Below are 25142 nucleotides of genomic sequence, written 5' to 3' on the forward strand. Positions count from 1 at the left end.
GTAACTCCCTTTGGCGTGGACTTTGTAACTTTGCAGACCTTTTATGCACAAAAAAAACTATATAACACCCTATGGGAAAGGGAAAAAGCACAAAAGCATAATAGGTCCTCTTTAATGTTTCCCTTTAGGATGCCTTGTAAATAGGTCACTTAAAAGTAAAACATGTTTGATCCCCAAATCACTGTCATAGTGTAATATACACACTGTAAGACAATTTAATACTAAATGCCTTAAATTTAGATGATTTTGCTTGCCTTTCACAGAGTTTCAAAGACTCTATATACTGTTGATCACTGCCTCTTACCAAAAGTCCACATACAAACCAAACAAACTTTAAAAAATGTATATTTAGACACTGATCCAGAGTTTAGACATTAATCATCTCCACTGGAGGATTTTTGTCATTCTTTGCCAAAATATCGTGTCTTTCAGGGGATTTCGAAGTGTGATAAGACAGTATGGTCTCTCTGAGTCACACCTTGGCTACAGTCATTTTGTTACAACCTTAGTCTCGCACAGCCAGACCTATCTCCACAGTGCTGTGTCAGCTTTAAAGAAAGGTCTGGCTCCACACATTATCATTCTGGTTTAGGGGAAAAGGGTTTGTTTGTATTTCTTTAAACCAATCACAACTGTCTCGGGCGGCGCTAAGCGCGGGAGAGATAGTGCAGACAGCGGAAAGGGAGCAGAATGCCGCGTGAAATACGCAGCCAATAGACCTTTCTCACTGCAGACATTTTGACTCATCTTAGGAAAGAGAAGTAGCGTTTCCTTTAACTCCACCTCCCAGCCTGAAGTCTGGGTCTCATTCACATGAACGGAGGAATGAAAATAACTCTGCTTCCAGCTATTAGTACATTTTACAACTTTTAGGACCTAATGATTTAAATAAGGGCTATTCAAGTGTTCGTACTGGGAAGTTGATTTACCTAAAAAAAATCCGCTGAGTTACAGACGATCTTTCCCAATGTAAGTCTATGGGAAAAAGTCTTTTGGGGCCCAATAGCATGACATGACGGACACGGAAGTTGTAGTACCCTTGTTTGGCCACTACGAAAATTTGCTTCAAAGCCTGGCGTTCTCCCTGGGGGCTTGGACGAGACAGAGAAATGTGAGGGCAGAACAGATAAAAGTTAGATCAAGAATTAAGAATGATACAGAGTAAAAAGGTGAGATGAGGTGAATTGAGGGGAGAGGAGGACAAAGGAGAAAGCCAACTATTCTGATCACATTTAACAGAGGAAAGTGCTCCCTTTCTGATTGTGAGTCCATGCGGATGTGCCAGTTTCTTCCACAGACAGCAAGAGAGAGAGACCGGGACGGAGCAACTAATTTAAATGCATCCCAAGAATGCTTCTGAGACCCTACCCATAACCACAGCAAAAAGAAGCATCCAATTAATTATCAACACTCTGTGGACTTAAATGAACCACACATTACACACATAAACATGGACTAAAAGTGCATGAAAATGATGACAAAATGAACTTTCCTCCAACTACTGCGCTCTCTTTCACACTGTTATAGAGTGGCCTTGTTAGAGGAGAGACAGCTGCCAAGTGTGAAGTCTACAGTGACAGTGTGTTCTTGTCTAATGACTGCCTGTCGACTGAGTCAATCTGGAGGAGAGTAAGCGAGAAAAAAAGCGAGAGGAAGAGGAAGAAGATTAAGAGGCTGGCCACAGCAGCTCTGTGGCGGTCAAGGCCTAACAGTACATTCCAGTTGACCAGAGGAGAGTCGGACTGTCACCGTCAGCAAACACCGCTGATTCATGATGCTGATTTTGTAGCTGCTGGTACACACGGCTGCTTTGGCTGTGATTCACCAGGTTAAAGAGTATACAAGCCCTCCCGCTGTTTCTACCTTCAGTGGAATCCCTGATACACCTGCTGTCTGTCTTTACAACAACTCCAGGCTCATACTAAATTATGGTGTGTGAAAGAGTCTTCTACAAACTAGGGCGGCAACTAATGATTATTTTCATTGTTGATTAATCTGTTGATTATTGTCTCGATTAGTTGCTTGGTCTATAAAATGTTAGAAAATGGTGAAAAATGTTGTCAGTGTTTCCCAAAGGCCAAAATGATGTCCTCAAATGTCTAGTTTTGTCCACAACTCAAAGATACTGTCATAGAGGAGTAAAGAAACCAGGAAATAATCTCATTTAAGAAACTTGAATCAGAGGATTTTGACTTTTTTTTTCTTACAAAATTACTCAAATGGATTAATCAATTATCAAAATAGTTGGCTATTAATTTAATAGTTGACAACTAATCGATTAATTGTTGTAGCTCTACTGCAAACTGTTTCATTAAATATGGAATACATCTAATATGGAGAATTTCTGAACACACCTGAAGACTGCATTCTCTCCTGTTCACCCGACGGAGAGCACAAGAGTAGGGATGCAACTAACGCTTGTTATCACTATCAATTAATCTGCTGATCATTTTTCCGATTTATCGATTAGTGTATGAAATGTGAAAACAGTAGAGAAAAAATGGCGCAGTCCAAGACCCAAAGATATTCAATATACAATGATGTAAATCAGAAAAAACAGAATGTTTTGTGTTTTCGCTATTTTCAAATAGTTGCCGATTGTTTTTCTGTCAATCAACTAAGCTTGACATATGAGCCTCAGGCTACGTTCCAAACATACTTTTTTCTTTTTACTTTTAGTACGTTCTGCAGCTGCCCTTACAACGTACGTACTGTTGCATGCAGTATCCATACAACTGGGACTACTTTGTCATAACATTGTGCCTTGAACTTTGATCCTCTTGCTCTTAAGAGCCAGAAAAGCATGCTGGCTTGCATACCGCAAAATACGACCGGATGTAGTAGGACATCCTGGTATTTTTGGCATACTGCATTTGACATACTCTGTATGGGACATACTAAATATTTTTCTGGCATATAGCATGGTAGTTGTGTGTGTGGAATGAGCATTAATTAGCAGGGCACTGAGGGATAGGAGGTGTGTAAGAACAGGGTTAAGAGTTTTCTGTAATTTACCAAACTTTAAAATTATTGATACATAATTCAAATCTTTATCTATCTTAATAATAATATTTACTGATACTGCTGTGACGACGCCTACTTTTCCCTATCAATTTGGTTTGGTTTAGTATGTTGCTTTAGTTTATCCGTATGCCTTGTTTTGCACGTTACAACACACACATAATCACTCCATGCACACTTACACTGCTGATTATACTGACATCAACGCTCCACATCTTAACAATCCTTATTTGGACCCTTTAAACTTCATGATTTGGTTTGATTTGATTTAATAAAATATATTTTGTCAACGTTTGATCATGGTGTGACTACTTTTTGTTGAGGCCACTCGAGCCATGTCGTAACACTGCAGATGGCTGGAAAAACAGTTTGTACAATGGGTTCAAATGCTTCAAAAAGGCAGTGATATAGAAACCAGCTGGTGAACTTGACAGGCAGGCCACCAAATACGTCAGTAGGGAATTTGAACTGGACAGCTTGATACTGAGTGCGTTACAGGTTGGAACAATCCTGCAGGCAGCCAACCAAAGACATCACACATGCAACTTTTTAGGAACATATTGTGTCGCTGAAATTAGGAATGCTATAATCAAAACATACACAAAAATACTGTAAATGCATAACGCAAATATGACGGATATAATTAGACTTGAATAACTGCATCTATCACGGTGACAAATAATGATTAATAGAAGCACAGCCTCTGTGTGGGAAACAGTGGCGCTGACAGGTCTAAGTGCTCTCTGTATTTATGATGTATGACACACTGATGCACACGGAGCGATAGATCACGTGTCAGGTGATGGCAAAAGTGCTGCTCACTTAAACGCTACGTGATGATAAATTAGATAGCTGAGTCGCGAGAGGAGGAGAGGAGGATATGTAACTAATAGGCCTAATAACCAAACTTCCCAACAATTGCTTGCAATCAGTGTCAAAATTACAAGCAAGTTTCACCTGTGTGGGCACTTTTGGCTGAATGGATAGCACTTCCCCTTCACCACAAATCCAGTATCAGGTTGCTCTCTGCGGCGCTAATGCACAACAATGAGCAGGGGCTAGGTGGAAGGTGATTTGGGATCTGTGGTCAGGAGACCTTGTCAAACCTCAGGCTGCTTTCATATTTAGAACAGCAGCAGGGTGATGAGGTGCTACTCGGCTCTATGCGGGGAGATAAGCTCTGCAACAAGGCTGGAGCTGGCAAGCGTATACTGCTGCTCTCCTCTTTGAGTGACTGCTTCAGTGTGTGTGTGTGTGAGGGGCTACAGGAGGCACTTATGAGAGTGGTTATAAACTGCTGCAGCTACAGGAGGGTTTGACCACTGCCTGCCTTGTTTGTCTACACTGAGCAGCCTGTGTGTTGCCTCTTTCAAAACACACCCTCTGGATATAATTGTTAGGTAGCGGGAAGAAGCTGCATGTGTGTGCATGTGTAAGAGACAGCATATATCCTTTATTACCATGTGTGTGGGTGTGAGTGAAATAGTTTTAATGATTGGCTGCTGCATGCTGAGTCAGTAGGTTTGGCCCTGGCTACACAACAACCACACAAAACCACTTCTCCTCTCCATCCCTTCCTTCCTCTAGCTGTCCCTTCCTTCTCTGATTGTTTATCCCCTAAAGATCACCTCTTCTCTAACCCAGGATCGTAATTTTTAGAGCTGCAACGATTAATTGATTAATCAATTAGTTGTCAACTATTAATTTTTAAATTGAATAATTTTTTGGAAAGTCTAATTTCTCTGATTCTAGCTTCTTAAATGTGAATATTTTCTGGTTTCTTTACTCCTCTATGACAATAAACTGAATATATTTTAGTTGTGGACAAAACAAGACATCTTAGGACGTCATCTTTGTCTTTTTCTGACATTTTATAGACCAAACAACTGATCGATTAATCAAGAAAATAATCATTAGTTGCAGCCCTCATCATTTCGTCTCTGTTCTTTTTAAACTTCCTCCTCTCTTCACTATTTTCCCACCTTCTTCTCCATTCACTGAGGATTTGCATTAATACAGCAGGGAGTTGCACATGCATGCAAACACAAACACATGTATCTGAAACCTCACACACTCGTAAACACAAACATGCATATAGATGTAATGCACAACTCATAAACCACCAGATGAACACCTATTTGAATCATGTAAGCAAACAGAGACATAAACCTGCACGCTTTGACAAACGTGTGTGCAGAGCAAAATTAAAAAGGCAATGAGGAAAGACTTTCACACAGCGTGTCACATGACATTTTGAAGATTACTAGGTGCATTTTCGTCAGGAGACAGTTCATAAGAGCAGAGTGAAGAATTTCAACATTTCACCCTCCACTTCCCTGAGATAAATAGCATGCTTTTCAACACTTAACTTAAAGGACATATTTTAAAATGCCAGTGTCAGCGGTGCCAATAGATGAGTCAGGATATAATGATGCACTACCACATTGTTTTTATGTAACAGCAGAGCTCGAGTGGCTTATCAACAAGTTAATATAACCTGAATAGTTGCAGCTCTGGCTCAGTAAACTCAAGCATCAAACCAAAAGTGAAACATGAAACGTGACACATGAAAACCACCGACTAAACCACAGGGTGCTGTTCACAGGGGGCCATCATGTGAAGTAACGGTACCATGTGGAACCTGGTTCCCCTCGTTCGGTTCACATAAACACAGAAAGGTTGACACGTACAAAAGACTCAAGTTCAGGCCAGTCTTGACCTTGTTTCCTACCTTTTTGGACAGCCTCGTTTATGGTGGACCAAGTTCAGTCATCATAAAAGCAAGCGCCCATCCACAGCCTCATGTCTAACAGTGTGCATGAGGACACTGAAACCTTGATTGAATTGATCAGCTGTGAATATAAATCTTCCCAATGCATTGGCAAAGATTGAATATCTCTTTAAAAAAGTCCAGAGTGGACTCTTTTGACAGTGAGTGGGTTCCTCCAGAAGGCTCTAGTAGTCTCACACTTGTATGGGTATTACACATTGTAACCAGGTTTGGCTGCGGTCATCGTGGTACTACTGAGGGAATACAGCCAGCTAAGCATACTAAATCAAGTATCACTGCTGCTGTCATAATGGGAGTCTGACTGTACCATGGAAAACACAGAAGAGAGTAAGTGAATATTTTAAGTGGGTCAACCTTCATTCTTCAAACATGACTGGGAGTACTGTAAGTAACAAAACAGGAAACTAATTATTTTCATCCATCATCTCTTGCAGCAGATGTGCTCTGAAATTCAATTACTTCTGCAAATAGAGCTTCATATTAGTCAAGAAATTAGGGCTGCAACAACAATTATTTTCATTATAGATTAATCTGCTGATACATTTTGATGAAATGTTTGGTCTATAAAATAACAGAAAACAGTAAAAAAAGAAAAATAATATTGTCGGAGCACACAAATATTCACTTCACTACAATGTAAGACGAAGAAAAGCAGCGAATTCTCACGTTTCAGAATCTGGAGTCATCAAATATTTATAATTTTTGCTTGAAAAAAGACTGAAACATATCGGAGGTTTTTCAGCAGGTGTGGGAAGTTATTTCCTCTCACGCAGGTGCAGAACGTACGAGCTAACTGGCCGTCGGCTATAGTCTTTGCGGTGTGTTCAAGTGCAACTGTTTGGCCAAGACAAAGCAGACGTGAGGCAACTCAATGGTCAGCCTGCGTCGCCGCTATTTCTTTGATGTCGGGATGATGTGTCTGGGTCTTAACTGCCAGCTAATCCAAAAATGGGCGAAGAGGTGGATCATCGGTGGAGCTGAGGCAGAGGCGGGAGACGGCTAGCAGCTTAAGTTTATGCCTTAATATGAATGAACAGGGGAGTTATATTAAAAGTGACACCCTGTACAGTTGTTATGAACAGGGATATTAGCTATAGGGACCAAAAATGTTTTTGTACCAGGCTGTAAACATGTTTATTTCTGCTGTAAAGTCGGCATTTTAACATGGGATTGACGCCCTTTTGGAGCCAACTTCAAGTGGCCATTCGATGAACTGCAGTTTTCAGCACTTACTAATCACCTAAATGTTGCAGCTCTACAAGAAATCTGTACTGTGAGCAAATTCATGAAGAATGAAGAATACAAAAAAACACATCAACCGAAGTGTACCATGACTTGGCAAACAAATGTCCATCTCCATAATTGACAGTTATATTGATGCCTATATAATTTCTTTGAGGTCCATATTTCATAGAATGTCAGAGGAACTGCCATTCATTCCTCACATGTCAGATCACATCACAAGATCACAAAAGGATGAGATTACACAGTGCTCTGCTTTGTCCACTGATGGCTAAGCTAACATTTGTCCGTAAGGTTTCATGAGCTCTGAACTTAATTATGTGTACTCACGATTGTCTGTGCTGTTAGTTATTCTGCTCATATTGAGCCCAGCCCATAGCTATTGTGTACTTCAACACTATGAAACCACAATTCAATCATTACTGATGAGGTACTGTATTAAATGCATTTAGTGGTTTACTTAACATCCAACTTGACAAGTGAGAAAACATCCTGTATAGTTTGAGTCAAGTCCAATTAGCTGTGCTCAAATACGACCTCAATTAATGTAGCTCTTCTTAGTTTTTTGTGATGTATGACAGCAATGCTCATATTGCATTAGCTCAGCACGACTGACCTAACAATGAACCCATCCTCTTCATCCCTAATGTAAGCACTGTAAAGGCGATATTACACATGCACTAAATAACTGAGGGAACACTGACTGATTCTTAATTCGCCGCACATTAAAAACGTCACCTCGTCCTTCACAGCCCTTATAGTATCCAGCCTTTACATGGGGGTGCATCCCATATATTGTTCCATAGGGGTCACTCAGTGAGTCATACACACACACCGTGAGACACACGTACATAATGTAAAGTGGAAAACAGGCCTCATTCTTTGCATTTTTGGGCCACATCTGGCTTCACACATGGGGCCCTGAGCTGCAGCGTACTGCTGTAGCATTGTCGTCATAGCATCTACCACCACGTGTAGCAGACTCTCCACCCCCACTCACAATCATGGCAGAATAATGAGCCACATCCTGGCTCTCTGTGGAGGAGGGCCCCTCCCTGTGAGCACCGACAGAGTGGAGGTACTCAGGACTTGGACGGGTGAAGGGAATATAGGAGGAGACCACCAGTCTGTCAGAGCACAGCCTGAGCATCCTCTGAGTGACATATTGTGGGAAGAAACAATGTTGTGATGCTGCTTTTACAGACATTGTGGTTTTGTAAGTGCACATCCTCAGATACCTTAAGAGTACCAAGATGTTCTGCCGATGTACTGTATTTGTCTCACATCAACAAACAAATACATGAATATAATGTAGAGGCAATTGTTCTCTGCATGTATTAGGCCATTGTGGGCAATGATGCAAATCAATGAGAATACATGCCAATTTGATTTGTATAGGATTTTAGCATCAATGTGAAGAAACACTTTGAATTGTCATGTACTGGATTATTCAAAATCAGGCATTCCTTTCTGGTGATTATATTCATTAACTGTTTCATACATTTTCCAGAAAATGTATTCTATACAATTATATTAGGGCTGTCAATCGATAAAAAATATTTAAGCGCAATTAAATCACACATTTTTTTTTACCTTAAAAAGATTTGTCAAGTATTTAATACACTTATCAACATGGAAGTGGGCAAATATGCTTCTTTTATGCAAATGTATGTATATATTTATCATTGGAAATCAATTAACAACACAAAACAATGACAAATATTGTCCAGAAACCCTCACATATACTGAACTTAGCATAAAAGATATGCTCAAATCATAACATGGCAAACTCAAGCCCAACAGGCAACAACAGCTGTCAGTGTGTCAGTGTGCTGACTTGACTATGACTTGCCCCAAACTCTATGTGATTATCATAAAGTGGGCATGTCTGTAAAGGGGAGACTGGTGGGTACCCATAGAACCCATTTTCATTCACATATCTTGAGGTCAGAGGTCAAGGGACCGCTTTGAAAATGGCTATGACAGTTTTTCCTCACAAAAATGTTGCGCAAGTTTGGAGCGTTATTTAGCCTCCTTTGCGACAAGCTAGTATAACATGGTTGGTACCAATGGATTCATTAGGTTTAGTTTCATATGATACCAGTATCTTCACACTAGCTCTAACACTGAGCCCGCTACAACCTAAAAATCACAAGTTGCGTTAATGTGTTAAAGAAATAAGTGGCGTTAACGTGTTAATATCGCGTTAACTTTGACAGCCCTAAATTACATATACAGTACTAGATTTTATCCGCATTCCCCACCCCTAATTTCAGCATAGTTTCTGTGAGAGAGAGAGAGAGAGACAGAGGGGAGAGGGAAGAGGAGGGTAGGAAGTCTGCATCACTTGCAACTGACATAATTGCAATTAATGACCTTGCTGTCATGTTCCAAAAAGTACCTAAAAGCACTAATAGAAATCTAAAAGCTTCAGGATTATATTGACTGTTAGCCAATGGGGGAAATGGAAAAAGTATGTATGGATTGTATTCAGCAGTCACAGACAGAAAATAGATGCTGTTTATTATTGTTTTTACAGACTTTTAATATATAAAAGAATGCTTTTTTATTAGTGGCTTAGTATTAATATTATTATTGCCTTAGCATTTATTTCTTTGCACTATTTATATTGTTTACAACTTACATAACACTTGCCTTGTATTCAGTGATGTAATGTAACTAAGTATATTTACTCAAGTGCTGTAATTAATTACTATTTTGAGATACTTGTACTTTCCATTTTCTGCTACTTTATACTTCTACTCCACTACATCTCAGAGGGAAATATTGTACATTTTACCGCACTACATTTATCTGACAGTTTCTGTTACTTCATAATCTTAATCAACTAACACATTTTGATGTATTATTGTAGATTAAGCTGCCCAGCCGTTAAGTATTTGAAATTTGCCAAACCATAACCAGCTGCAATATTAACGTGATGTATACTGTAATGCATCAATACTTACAATCCAATAATATATATTATTCTGAAATTGTCCATTCTGCATCTTGTACTTTTACTCAAGTAAGATTTTGAATGTAGGATTCTTATGTCTATCCCTCACCTTTATTTCTCCAGATTTGTTGTCCTTGTACTGGCATAAAACCAGTGTCAAATTCCTTGTATGTATGAACTTGGCAAATAAATCTGATTCTGATTTGTCACCAAAATATTTGCAATCTGTTACCAGAATAAATAATATACAAGATGAAGATACAGCTCTGGTTTTAACTGGGACTTTATAGACTGGGGTTATTATATAGTAATGTAATGCAAAGCAATGAAATGCCAATGTCTGTATGAGGGAATTGGGCTTCTAGTTTAATTATTGGTGCCAATATACCAGAAACTGCTTATTTTGTTACACCTGTTCAGCTCAAATGTTTGCCCAACACAAATATAGATAAGGGTGTTTACTGACTAAAATACACTCATTCTGTTTCTCCTGACTTGCTCCTTTATCTTAAGCCTAAAACTGGATCTAATATGTATTCATTTAATATCTAATATTTGTTAACATGTGTTATTATACTGTCCGAAGTTAAAAAAATACTGGGAAACAATTGTTCAGAATATATCTGAAATTGTTGGAGTGAAGGTGCCTCACCAAGCAAAGATATGTATACTAGGTATATATACAGATAACTTTATCGTTAACTCAAAACAGTTAATTCTAATTGACTTTGGACTCCTGCAGGCCAGGAGAATGATAGCTTTGTCTTGGAGAAAAATGGATTTACTTTTGATACATGTATGGGTGAGGGAGATGGCATCTTGTGTTGTACTGGAGAGACTTACATACATTACCAGAGGAAAAGCAGCAGAATTTGAAAAAGTGTGGAAACCTTTGTTGGAGTTTCTTGGACGTCAAGGGGCACTCAAATTGAAACTGATGTGTGTTGCTGAGTGCTGTTGTTGAAATTGTTGTGTGTTGTTGTGTTTTTTTTTCTTCTTCTTCTTTGGGGTATGTATTTGTTTTGTCTTATATTTTATTTTATTTGTTTTCTTTGTTAGATATGTGAAATACATAAAATGTCATGTATCTCTTTCTTTGATTACTGTGGAAATTCTAACTAAACATTTCATTGTATAATTTAATTATCAATATTGTTAGTTTGTCTGTATGTGTATATATGTTTATATGTAAAATTCAATAAAAAATATTGTGTTTATATATGTGTTACTATGCTCCCTCTCACCTGCTGCCTCACATTTCAGTCTCAACTCCTGAGAGAGATGGGAGTCTCAGAGGCCACACTTGTGCAGTGCTGGGTTTCTAATTAGAGAAATTAGCTTACTAAACCCATTAATTAAGGGGTGTCATTAAATTAACCTTGGGGGGAGCTGAAGGGTGATGTGTGTTGTGATTGTGTGATTGTGTGTGTCGACCCCTACCTGAAACAGACTTTCTGTCAGTCCCCGCCTGACCTGCGTCCACAAAAAGGCGCAAAAGAAGAAGAGGCCGATTTCGGTCCAGGTAATGTACGCGTTATCCAGGAGAGTCCGTTTGGAGAGCTCCAGACCGCAGGAGCTACAGTCTCTCCATGCGCCCAGCATGACGGTGGAGGCTCGGCTGACCAGGTACAAGTAGCCCGGCATGGGCTCCACTTCCACTGGCCCGGCGTCCCCGCTCATTGTGGTGCAGAGAGGGAACAAAATAGAAAAAAATAGTCCAATTGAGGTTGCAGAGGGAGTGCAGGGAGCAGACTGTGTGGCTAATCCGCCAACCAGCTTTGCTAGCTCACCTAAAAACGCTAAAACAAGCTTATCTAACCAGCTTACCCTTCTTCTCTTCAGTAGCCTAATTCTTTGTTTTCCACATTAAGACATGGGCCCATTCTTCGCGTCCAGGACCAGTTTTATGAATGATAAGCAGGGCCCCACCAGGTCTGAGCACACACACCAGGCTACCAGGCTGTATTTAGTAATCACACAAACCAGATTATCAAATATTTTGTCAATTAAAGTGAGCCATTAGCGCCTGTCTGCTGGAGGTGGAGGCTTCTTCTCATCATCATCATTCCGCTACAGCGGCAAGAGCGGCAGCAACGCGTCACAGGTTAGCCGCCTAGCTTCAGTCAAACGCACACAATAGTGAATGGACCAGCACTGGCTTCCCTAGCTAGACTGTGCTACTTGAATAAATTACCAACCCGAGAGATTAAAAAAAAACCGTGATGGAGCTCACACACGTGAACGTAGAGGTCCGTTTTATGTCGCCTTTTCTCCGCGCCGAGCCCCACCAGACACATGCGGTTACTGTACCGCCCCGCTGTAACGGCTCATCTCTGACCGTTATATTCGCCTTCTGCTTATGTAACGGCTCTGTTACCGCTTCATCAGTTAGAGCCGTTAGAATGAGCAAACCGGCACACAGGAAGAAGAGGAGTTAGTCCAGCGAATAGAAAAAGGATGAATAAGAAGATTATTATCCTATGAAGAGGCTTCTTTATCTTCTTGTCTTACTCCGCGGTCGCCGCTGCCGCTCCTCTCCGCTCCGGGCTGGTCAACGTCTCCGGAGCTTTTTGACAAGCCGCGCTTCGCTTTTCAATGTAAATCAACTGGTCCGTTGAAAAGAAGGACAGCTACGTTTATGCGAAACGAAGAAGAAGAAAAAAAACCGAGGGGGCGTGACGTAATTAGGGGCCCGCTATCTTCTGAGGATTGAAGAGGATGCCTGGATGCCTTAAAGAGACAGTACACACAAAAATGCTTCATACAAGACTGCACCTAATCTTGTATGTGTGTGTGTGTATGTGTATATATATATATACATATATATGTATATATATACATATATATACATATCTCTAGGTGTATATATATATATATATATACACACACACATACAAGACTACACCTAGACATATACTGGATACAGTATATATATGTGTATATATACGACCAGGAATATTTCAGACAAAACATTGGAAGGACCTCTGATTTGTCTATGTGTTTAACTATTCGGCTTAACTCCTGTGCTTGTTTTATGCATGTTAGTGCCCTAGATGATAGGATGTACTGTCCGAGACCTCTAACAATTTATCATTATTTATGTTTATTTATTTTATTTTATTTATTTATCTATTTTTTTTATTATTATTATTTTACTATGATTATTTGAATTGTATATTTGTGTGTACTTATTTATATTTATCTTTGTACACTTGTTTTTTTTTTACTGCCCTCTGGGTATTGTGATGGGTGGCTGGGATATCTATCAGTTCAAACATGTTTGGTCAGTGGATTGTCAGAGTTGTATTAACAAAATTCAGAAATTAAAAAAAATAAATAAAAAAAATACTACACCTACATCATACAAAATGTGACAGAAAGCACCAAGAAACGATTTTTTAATTTAATTTGGTTTATGGTGTCTGCATGTACGAACAAAACCACACTTCAAAACACAACACAGGAATTAAACATTTATTATCATTTCAAAGGAATGCTTACATTAAAGGTCCCATATTATGCTAATTTTCAGGTTCATACTTGTATTTTGTGTTTCTACTAGAACATGTTTACATACTGTAATGTCCCAAAAACCCTTTATTTTCCTCATATTGTCAGCCTGAATATACCTGTATTTACCCTCTGTCTGAAACGCTCCGTTTTAGCGCATTTTGACAGAATTGAAACAGAATTGCATTGCTGGGCAACAGCTTGGGTCCATGTGTACTTCCGGTCAGCTGATGACATTCACATACACTGCAACCAGCAATAAACTGGGTCACATTCAGAATGTTTACGTTTAAAATTGTGTCAAGGGTCTAAATATTGTATATTCGGGACATCTCGAATGGGCAGAAATCCTGACAGCTTGTTTCAAATGCAGAGTTTCTGAATACGGGCTGTGTGTATTTCCCTGTGGATTGAGTGTTTCGATACTTTCACAGTATTTATATGGGACTTAAGCCTTCTTTATAGTAAAAAAACATGAAAATCTCACTTTTTTTATAATATGGGACCTTTAAAATAGATGTATTGATTTCCATAAGAGAAATTAATAAAGAATAGATGTGTTTTATCTACAGGGGAAATGATGACTTCTGGTCTGGTTTAAATAATACAGCCAATTTTGACAAGTAAAAATATCAAAACAAATAACAGGTATGTACGTTAGAAAGAGAACTTCATGAAGTCCATTGTTTAGGTGTCTCAGATATCTTATGCTGTGGCGGTGGGAGCGTACTGCATCACTAGTCTGTCAAACTCATTCTCCTGCAGGGAAACAAAGAGCAGAGCAAACAGTTAAATATCCATAATCCATAATAACCTTTCAGCATATTGTAATTCAAGCGTTCTAAGCAAAAAACTAGACTTCTGCACCTCCTCATGGCTCTGTTTTCAGGCTTTAAAAAAATCTAGCCCGTGATGGGAGACTTTGGCCAATCACAGGTCATTTCAGAGAGAGAGCGTTCCTATTGGCTGTGCTCCAGCTGGTGGGCGGTGCTTGGTATTTCCCCAACTGATCACAACATGGTTTGCCGGGTTACAAACTTTCTAATTTTACAGCTAAACAGTACACTACAAGATGTTTCTGAAAACATTTGAGGTGAAAATTAGACATTACAGTAACAGAATATTGATTAATATCTGATCAGCGCTGCCTAGTTTGACCCTTAGAGTCAGAGTTTGCGAGTGATTGACAGCTGATCAGAGACGGCAGGCTCCAGCTCGGCTCCGATTGGTTGTTTTCCTCCGGTCTGTGAAATCTTGCAGATGCCATTAGGAGCACCGAGGCATCATGATTTTTTATCAGATTACCTGTCTCATGCACTACTGTCAGGTTATAGTGACGGTTTTATAAAAATAACTTTTTTTAATCATATTTGCTCCATTTCTACACACTGCAGCTTTAAACACCAGGAAAAACATCTGCCCATCTGTGCATCACAAAGTGTGTTTGGTAATGGTATAACCCAGTATTAGAATGTTTATGTTCATCTGCACCCCTGTGTCATTACAACACACTATGTGACAAAGGCTAAAGATTCAGAGTTTAATGCTCTCATCGACGTTGCTCTAAGGACACTTGCGGCCAAAACGTTGAAAACAAACGAGCCAGGTAATTAAATTATAACAGAGTAAAGGTTATGAAGGCTTGTAAACAACTGTGAGTGGATCATGTGAACTTGAATAGCCCCGGCCACAGGTCAGAGGCCCCCCTCAGAATGAAAAGCATTGAATAACAAATAAAGATGCAGTCAAGTTACCTTGGCTAAGTAGTCTTTGAGGAATGGGTGGGCTCTGTGTGCGTCTTTCAGCTGAGAGAGGTACCGATTGGTTACCTGAAGGCAGACGTAAACAGATGACGCAAAAGTTAGAAAGTGACAATAGTAAATGACAAAAATTTTTTTTTTTAAAGGCTCTTAAAATCAGTTTTTCAGGGACTTTCGAACTGTGAAACAGAGTAAATGTTATAGGGCTATCCTGAAAACCATTTTTTGGGCTTCGAAGCTTCGGTACAGTTGCACTACTGTACACACATGCACCTCTACACACAACAAACAGCGATGCCCGTCTGAGAATAACTAAGCCTTCAAAGCATTCGAATACTGATTTGGAGGTCGATTACCATGACAACAGTCGAAGCTTCAAAGCATTCAGGTCAGCCCTAAAATATTATGAAGGCTTGTAAACAACAAACACTGTTTTTCAGGGCCTGAAAACACCATTTTCTTCCAATCTTAGAGCACTTTTTTGTTTAGTTGTGGAAAAGGTGATGTTTCACTCTAAATCTGATGACGGTTGTGGGTTTGTTTGTGTATGCTGTCAAGCCACAATTTAGTCATGAATATTTAATGTTATGGAACAAAAAAGGCAAATCACTTGGTACTTAAATATTGTAATACTGTCGATCTTTGTACAGTTGTGTTGGATAGTGTTCAAATGGCTTTTCTCTTGTGAGATTTTAAGACCTGATGATGAGAGCGAGAGGAGACAGAAACAATACATTGATCATTACTCAGGAAGCCATTTAAGACAAGAACTGATGAACTTAAACATTATTTAGATTAGATTAAAAAGTCCATTCAAAAGTTACTCTCCACTACCATACCTGAGGATTAGGCTTGTTCACAAAAATTGCCCACATAATAGTAACCTATAATAATAGTTGACCTTGAGTGAGATGTGCTAATCAGTGGTTATCACAGAGGGAAACTTGTACGTGATAGCTTTGAGTCAATGATCAGCATTCTGTTGCATTACTATCAGGTCCATGATCAAACCTAAGATAGATAATTGAGTCTTTATCTTATGAACTCTGAGTTCCAGAGTGCATTATCCACACGGCACTAAACCAGTGGAAATGCTTAGATGACACTTTTCATGATAGAGGACAAACGCAATCAAGAACTTGCTTGGTTGAATGCTTTTTGCCTGCTTCAATCAAAGCAAATACATGAAAATTGCTGAGAAGAGCATCTTGCACTCTAAATGCAGAGTGTGTTATTGGACAAAGATACTTCAGGTCCTCTTTGACTGAAGACGAGTTTGTCTAAAGGGAAAATGATAAACTGAAGGCTGTTAACGTGTTGCCATCGTTAACAGCTTCGGGTCCAAAGTCTCACCTCGGGGGCTTTGCCCAGGTGTTGAGTCAGCACTATGAGGTTGATCAACGTCTCAGGGTGGCTGCTGTCCTAAAAGGAGGAAGAGAGAAAGACAGAGATGGAAAGAGAGAGAGTCATTCCTCACAAAGCAAAAACAGGACAGCACTGGAAACACAAAGTGGAGACAAGACGGTTAAAGGAAACAGTACCTTGTATTTAGCAAGTTTCATGTCACTTACTGAGATGAATAACTGAATATGACTTTAATCTCTTATATCACAAGTAAAGTAAACAACATGGTGGTGCAAGTAGCCATTTCAGTTTAATGCTATGAATGTAATTATGCTCAATAATGTATATATTTCCACATGCATGTGTGAAACACTATAACTTCTGTTTCTTTTCATTTTTATTTATTCCACTTATTACAATCAAATTGTCTGGTTTTGCAAAGCATAACGTATTGACATTCATGTAAAGCCACATAATACTCTTATGACTGATTTATACTCCTGCGGCTGTGTGCATGCCAGGTATATAGTATTGCGACAGATTGCCTGTAGCATGCAAGTTGTTTTTTATTTGGATCCTGCGGTTTTCAAATCCTTTGTCAGGTGCTCTTTAATTTATTTGATAGGCAGAATTCAATAGTTTCATATAAGTTTGGCCAAACACAACTCCATGGCTAGAGAAAAAATTATGGAAGAGTTGGATGACGAAGAAGAGCCCCTGTGCCAAGAATTAATAAGGAGAAAAAGATAAATCCAAATGAGGATGTGGTATGTGCGTCCTCCTAATACAAGCCGGCTCTGATGTCCAATCAGACTTTTGCACATCTCTCTGCGGCTCTTCAGAAGCTCTGCGCAAGCTTTTCCACACAAGTATAAATTAGCCATTACTGTATTTTATGTTCTGTCTGTTTAGTGAAAGATAACACGAATGGATAACCATCACTTTGTAATAATTTAAACAGTAAATAAGGAAGAGAATAAAAAAGAAAAAGGAAGCTCAAAAAAGCCGGACAATTGTGAAAAGCTCCACTTCAGTTAACTTAATCTCAGAGTCTGACTCAGTTCTGGTTTTAATAGTCAACATAACTGAGCTTGTATAACTTAAAAACAGACCTGACATGCATTTAGACATCACATCTTAATATGTGCCAGCATTGTCTATGTTTTTAGTATTTCATAATGAAATAGCCATCTGATTAACAGCTTTTTAACTTTTTGTTAGAAGACTGCCTTGGACCTTCCTACTTTAGTGAACCGTTGTGTTTCCTACCAAAGAGCACCTTCATTACACTTGTTTGAACTTCTGAGCACTCCAGACCTTTTCTCTTTTATTCATAAAGGTGAAACAGAGAGCAGCACATATTTAATATTCATATAGTATTAAGAATGAAAATAGAGAAACTTTAAAACACAAAACAAAAGTACTGCAATAATATTGTAATAACTTGTAGCATCTTGTGGATAAATAGTGTGTACTGGTCAAACCTTATCTTGCTGGATAACGTACAATAACCGTAGACCACAAGAGAGTATGTGGTGCCATCTGCTGTTACAATACGGGCATCAAAATGTTCAAATCACACACTATGTTGTTGAGGGAAGCTTCCACAGAACAGGAAACATGTGGCCTTATTTCTGAGACTTGTGATATTTGAGCTTAAGTCTATTAGTAATAACAGCCTTATTACTAAGTTTAAAATGTTATGTGACAAATTGGTATGCTCCTGTGTGTCTATGAAATACATTGGTTTAGTTTCACTACAAGTTCTTTGGTTGTGTCAGTGCATAACACCTTGAATGAAACAAGCTTTTTGAAGAACATTACAACATTATAACACAGTGGCTGCAGCAAGCACAGTGCATTCTGGGTGTTGTAGGTTTTCCACCTTTTGAGCGAAAGTGAATACCACAGCCCTTTTTCTCTGGTCATGTAGCACCAATTTCAAAAATATTTGCACCTTTCTACTGCATAGACAGTCTAGTTTTATAAAAAAAAGTCCATCTTTCCAGCGGTGAAATATTTCTTTAACAATAGCATACCTAATCATTTCTACTACCACACTGCTGGTCCTCAAGGCTCCGTTGGTACACATATCTAAAGACCATATTTAGCATTACACAAACCTGATTCATCCACAAATCATTTATTTTTTTAAAGTTAAGTTTCTATCATAAATAATGAATAATCATTATTTTAAGTTGCGATTAACTTGTTCAAATTGTTCTTCATCATTATGTAAAAACGTGTTGAAACTGTGAGGAATATCATCTTCATTTAATCTTTGCTTACTCTAAAATATGTTTGATTGCATCTTGTAATGAGGTATAATTCTGTGTGCATCTTACATAACACCTCCTGTTTAGCAGGCTTTTACTAAGGATTTAATTATGAAGGATATGAATCTAATACCAGCCACAGAGAGCTTTAGCTGAATAAACTGTGCGTGTTTGTACACCAAAGTGTGTTTATGTGGGTAATGTGGGTTGCAGAGACAAAACCAGAGGGACAAAAACAAAGAACAAACTATTGTCATCTAACCTTGTCGAGTGCCTCCTGCAGCACTCCCTCGGCCTCTTCCCACTTGTTCTGAGCCATGTAACAGGCCGCCTGCCCGTTGAGGAGCAGCAGGGTAGAGGAGTACTTGTCCGACATCTCCTGGAAAATGTAGTAGGCATCCTGCAGCTTCTCTCCACCCTGGAACAGCAAGCAGAATGTAATAAAATGTAGGCAAGCAGCGATAATGCTGAAAAGCCAATAAGTGCACAAGCCCTGCTGGTTTTGTTTTGTTTTCATGGTGTCAGGGGTACTCGCTGCTCCTGAAGAGTTGGATGAACTATATAATGTGCAATATGAGCAAATTAAATGGAACACAGTCCTTCTTAGACCTGGCATACTTTGGTTAGGTTAGCTTTATACTGCACCAGGAACCTCTACATATTACCCTGCCTGCTAAACATTTCAAATCTGATTGCAGCTTCGGTCAATCACAATACGATTGGATGCTGATAATGTGATGAATAGGAATTTAATTTACTTGGTATTATGTAGGGAGGGTTTACAAATGATTCATGATAGAACATTTACTTAAAATAAATCGAATATGTGTATCTTAATGATGTTGGTCTCCTCACCACAGCAATATTAACCCAGGCTGTGGCAAGCTGTGTCAGAGTAGCATCCTCATCCTGCTCCTGCATCTTCTTCAGCTCCTTCCTGTCAATGAGAAGAATATAATGTCATAGTTATTAGAGGAACACAGTCCCATTTCAAAGAGACAGTATATACTTTTGCGTATGCGGTCTCATTTTGTTGTTAGTTAAGCCCAGACTTGCTGTCAAATGACATTACTCTAAACACATTCAAAAAACACCTGGATGTTTTCCATGAGCCTTCAAATAACAAATCTAACCTAACAATTCAATGCAAATCATCAACTGTTGAAGTGTTTTTCCGTACCTCGCCAGGTCAACACGATCCAGACTCAGCAGCACCTGAATGGTCATGGCCATGCTGAAAAATAAACAAATGTTCATGTTAGTTTGAGGCGGTGGTCTTCAAAATTAAAGCAACTGAGTATAATGACTTCATGCAAATTTTGTTCATCCATCTCTCACACACACACACACACACACACACACACACACACACACACACACACACACACACACACACACACACACACACACACACACACACACACACACACACACACACACACACACACACACACACACACACACACAGTTCTCATTTGGGTAAATTTGATAGAATGGTGCGTCAAGAAGCAAGTTATCTTTTTGATCTGTACTTCTTTTTCAATAATCATGCAAACATGATTTGACCTGACGTCATGATTAACCTGTGCATCAGGAGCATCTATTAAACCAAAGTTGTTTTTTCTTATGAATAAATATTAGAGCTAAAACATGTAATGTCAATTAATATATTATTGTGCTAATTATTTCCATTTGTTTACTGAAATGTGGTGAAACACAAAATCTGGTGCATTTTCTGAAGACACCTCCATACAATGCTTTTTTTTCAGAACGCGCCTATGTAGTTGAGATGACGATGAAGCTGAAATTGATCATTTTAATAATTCTTATACTTATGTTCACATTACCTGGGTGGTTGGTGACATTTCAAAGCAAGGAACAATGATGAAACAAGTTCTGTCGTCTTTATTTTAGTTCCAATGGAAGTAGTTTTTAGTTTGCAGAAAGTACATATTTTATTTTCTTTGCTGACTTGAAACCAGTTTGTAACGTGAACAAAATCTTTGAGACTTTTTAAAAGTAAAAAAAATGACCCCTTCTCACCACTCGTGGCTTTCTCCTTGGTGAAGAGTCCTGAGAGCAGCGTCTGTGTTCATCTCATGGTAGTAGATGGAACCAGCCATGAGGAGGAAGGTAGTGTTGGCAGCATCCACACTCTTCGCCATCTTCTTCTCTAGATCAGCAACAATAGCGTCCCTGCGAGAGAAGAAATATGAATATTGTTCAGACAATGAGGACTCCTTGACCTTGACAGTCAGGCACTAAAGTAGAAGATGTTTAGTAATCTCCACACACAATTACATTTAGACTTGTAAAGGTTAAGGCTGGGTGATATATTGAATATTTTGGGGATACACTGTTACGAAGGCACTCCAAAAACATTCAAGTGTGACTGCATATCTGACTGTAATACTTGTTGCTTAGTCTGATTTGATACTGATTGAAAGATTCCTCAGCTTAAACTGTTCCTGAATGTATTGAGTTACTGTCTCTACACATCATAACAACGCAAGCCATCCCCTGCACTATATTCATTTTTAACAGTCTCTTCTGCACTATATTCACTTTTTTAATAGTCGTGTATCACAGCTGTTACCCTGCACTATATTCACTTTTAACAGTGTTCTTCATCTCCTTGTATTTTTATATCTGGTATATTTTTTTGTACTTTGTACTACTAACTTCTTTACTAACATGTTTTGCACTATGGAACTGTGATGCTGGAAACTTGAATTTCCCTCGGGATCAATAAAGTTACTATCTATCTATCTATCTATATTGACAAAGAGCGTAGCCATATCAGCTTCATGTCTCTTCCATGTTGGCCTAAAAGTCAAACACCAGCTCTCTTACCTTTTGCTTTCACTGGACAGATACTCAGCAAACATCTTGACAGCCTGAAGCTCTGGTGGAGAGTTGTCCTTGATGTCATCCAGGACAACAGCATATTTCCTCTGCAAAACACAGAAAACACAACAGTTCAGTTCAGTGAGGGTGAACAGTTGTTTAATCTGCCACAGTGACAGCAGTTAGCTATCAGCTAATGACAAGAGACTGAGCTCAGTGTGACACATGACATTTTAATAATTAAAGGTTTACCTGGGCAATGTATGCTCTGTACAAAAACACGTCCCTTTCCGTCTCCTTCTCTGGTCCTGACGGCTTTAAAGTAAAAACACAGGCACTGTTTTATAGAGAAACAGTGGCTAACATGATTAGCATTGTTGCTCTAAAGCGTCGCTGACTGCAGTTAAGCAAAAGAAGTAAATAACAGACGAAACAGTATATTTTAAAACATTCAGCTGATGCCACGTTAGATACTCACCTTCACCTTCTGAGCCTCGTTAATACACTGCTGATAGCTGCCGATATAAAAGGCATTTTTCACATCGAAGAGTTCATCAACATCACTCTGCTGCGCCGCCATGTTGGACTACAGAACTTCCTGACACGTAGCAAAGATACGTCATCTTCCTGTTTTTCACCGAGGATTCTGGGAAGTTGAGTTCAACAACAAAAAGCGCATGTGGAGGTTACAGATATCAGAATCAGAATCAGAATCAGAATGGTGTTTATTGCCAGGTGTAAGAGGTATACACTAGGAATTTTCTTTGGCATTATTGGTGCGAGACAAACTGTATAATAACAAAAGAATAGATAAAAACAGAAGAATAGATAAAAACAAAAGAATAGATAAAAACAGAAGAATAGATAAAAACGTTAGAATAAAATAAAATAAAATGTACAATTTACAAATTACAAATAAGCTATAAACATGATATAAACATGATATAAAGATATTTATATTTATATATATATATTTATATATTTATATATATATTATATATTATATATATTATATATATATTTATATTGATATAAAGATATAAAGATATATTATTCAGTTAGAGATCATCATGGTGTGAATTAACAATATAGATTAATCAAATTTATTCTGTAAAAGTATTACTCTATCATTTAGGCCCGTTCTAGCCTACTTAAAATGATAACTGGAGGCTGACTGGGCTAGTTGGATTATCTGGATGATGGTGAATTTAACCCCTTCCTATAACACTCATTCCCCATACATGCAAAGAAAAATAAAAAAATCTCCAACACTTGACATTGATCAAACACGCTCACATTTCAAGGAAAAAAAGCTGCTATTATTTGTCTTATGTCATAATAATCTGAATATTTTTGAGCTTTCAACTGTTGGCCAGACAAAACATGTGATCTGATGACATCATAAATTATAATGAGCATCTCTCATAATTGTCTGACTTTTTTTTTTGACCAAACGATATTGATCAATCGAGAAAATATTCAGCAGATTAATCGATAATGAAAATAATTATCTGTTACAGGCCTACACATAATACTACCACCCACTGAAAATTGCATATTACAAGAATTGTGGAAACCAATTCTAAAAGATGGACATTATTTAACAATTAAACAATAATTTTATTTTAAAAAAAAAACAATAATCGTGTAAGTACGCTATAAATCTTCATTTTTTCACATTATTTATTGGAACATTCTGGGGACTATATTATGTTTTTATATTTGCGTAAAGGCATGCTGATTTTGACATACTTTTTGCACTTATTTAATTTGTAATTATTAATTTAATTTAATTTAATTTAATTTTACGTATTTATTTATTTGTGTATTTATCTGACTTTTTTTCACATTTCATACGCCTACCCATGAGTCTTCCCCCACTAATCACATTATACCACTAGAGGGCGCGCCAGATCAATTTCACCACTGCAGGTGTCTTCTGTTTTATTATGACATATGAGATTTGCAGCAACACAATACAGCAGAAGATATAAATATTGATAGGCTTAGTTTATGGGGGAAGCCTAGTACAAATAACACTTGCTTTAATAACACTGAGTAATGACCTGAGGCTTAGAGCTAAACTGCTATCAATACTATACCATTACATCAGCTTTAAAATAACAATGCAAGAATGGCTATTTTGACCTCGGGAATTCCTGTTTCCTCATTATACAGATGACAAACTTCCTGTATCCTAAAAACATCCGCTGACACAATCTATCTGTGTGTGTGTGTGTGTATGTGTGTGTGTGTGTGTGTGTGTGTGTGTGTGTGTGTGTGTGTAAACTTGTGTATGGGTGTGTGTGTTTCATTACTAATTAAATGCTATAAAACTATGTTTGTGATGTAGGCCTAACTAAAATTGAATATTTAATGATAATTTAACAAGCCACTATATCATTTAGTCCATGACAAGAAAACACTGCTCCCCACAGTTCCTGCTCATTGTTCCCTTAACAGCATTTCCTCTGGGAACTTTTCAGCCTTGGGACTTGGGACTGGACAATGGTGATGTGTCGGTCGAGAACGAGCCGGCTCTAACAGCCGGCTCTTTTAAGTGAATGATGTGCACGGGCACTCCATGCACTGACTGTGACTGAATGTTGTGTTAATGACGTACGTGCGACTGATCAGGTAATGAAAGACAAGGATCATACAATCAAGCAGGGAGGGGCGGGGGTGTGCGGCGCGCTGACGGTCTACAGGTACAGAGCAGGAGGGAGAGGAGTGCAGTGATTCTAGAAATTATAAGGTTTAGTATAATTATATTGAATAATTTAAAGGGACTGTTTGTAACTTCTTACACATATAAATCACCCGGGTCGGTGTCCCATGCGCGCTCGCGTGTGGCTGGAGTCTCTGCTCCTCTGCTCCTCTGCCTGCCTTCACTCACAGCTCGCTCCACCTCACATGCATGCGCGCTCACTACACACTGCAAAAGAGTTAGTTTAGCTCTGAGAATATCTTGCTCCTCCAGACCAACAGATGTTTCCCGTGTCTTGTGAAGTGACGGGGCTCCGCAACGGGTTACGTTATCGTCTCAGACCGGGTCCTGGTGTCTCCCCTGTTCCCTCCGGCCACGGTCGGGAGGCTGAAGCAGGAAAATTCAACACTAGGATCAGCATTGATTCATGGAGAGACTTTCGTCTCGTCAGCTAACATTACTTCCAAGCAGGTGAAATATAGAATGATATTGTGGTTTTAGCTGACGTGTGTCGCCTCACTGTTTTTAGCGATGCTCGTTCATGTCTATTTAGAGCGAGCACAAGCGCGAGCCCAACGCTGACTTTCGTTGACTTAACGGCCACAGGTGTCACTGTTAACAAGCATTTCTGAATCTTACAAATAGTTCCTTTAAGTGATATATGTGAACACATACTAATCATAGG

The 25142-nt window shown here is 38.7% G+C and overlaps 2 protein-coding genes across 3 annotated transcripts in view; both read right to left on the reverse strand.

Annotated features, from left to right (window-relative positions):
• Positions 1 to 12660, reverse strand: part of cers1 (ceramide synthase 1) — a 37979-nt gene extending 25319 nt beyond the window's left edge. The window contains exon 1 of one of the 2 annotated variants that reach the window (XM_074635322.1): positions 11454 to 12660. In XM_074635322.1, coding sequence (XP_074491423.1) covers positions 11454 to 11693 — 240 coding nt within the window. In that variant the 5' untranslated portion in view covers positions 11694 to 12660. The remainder of the gene's footprint in view (positions 1 to 11453) is intronic. The other variant, XM_074635323.1, reaches the window with a different exon arrangement.
• Positions 12661 to 13473: 813 nt separating this feature from the next.
• On the reverse strand, positions 13474 to 22388 carry cope (COPI coat complex subunit epsilon). Its single transcript, XM_074635324.1, has 10 exons — positions 22229 to 22388; positions 22003 to 22065; positions 21757 to 21857; positions 20947 to 21099; positions 20084 to 20137; positions 19759 to 19840; positions 19166 to 19321; positions 16637 to 16705; positions 15278 to 15352; positions 13474 to 14282 (listed from the first exon to the last, which is right to left on the reverse strand). Exons 1-10 carry the CDS (start codon positions 22328 to 22330, stop codon positions 14229 to 14231), a joined length of 909 nt encoding a protein of 302 aa, XP_074491425.1. The 5' UTR covers positions 22331 to 22388; the 3' UTR covers positions 13474 to 14228.
• Positions 22389 to 25142: the final 2754 nt, after the last annotated feature.

The sequence above is a fragment of the Sebastes fasciatus genome, chromosome 5 (genome assembly GCF_043250625.1).
Source record: "Sebastes fasciatus isolate fSebFas1 chromosome 5, fSebFas1.pri, whole genome shotgun sequence".
Classification (NCBI taxonomy): domain Eukaryota; kingdom Metazoa; phylum Chordata; class Actinopteri; order Perciformes; family Sebastidae; genus Sebastes; species Sebastes fasciatus.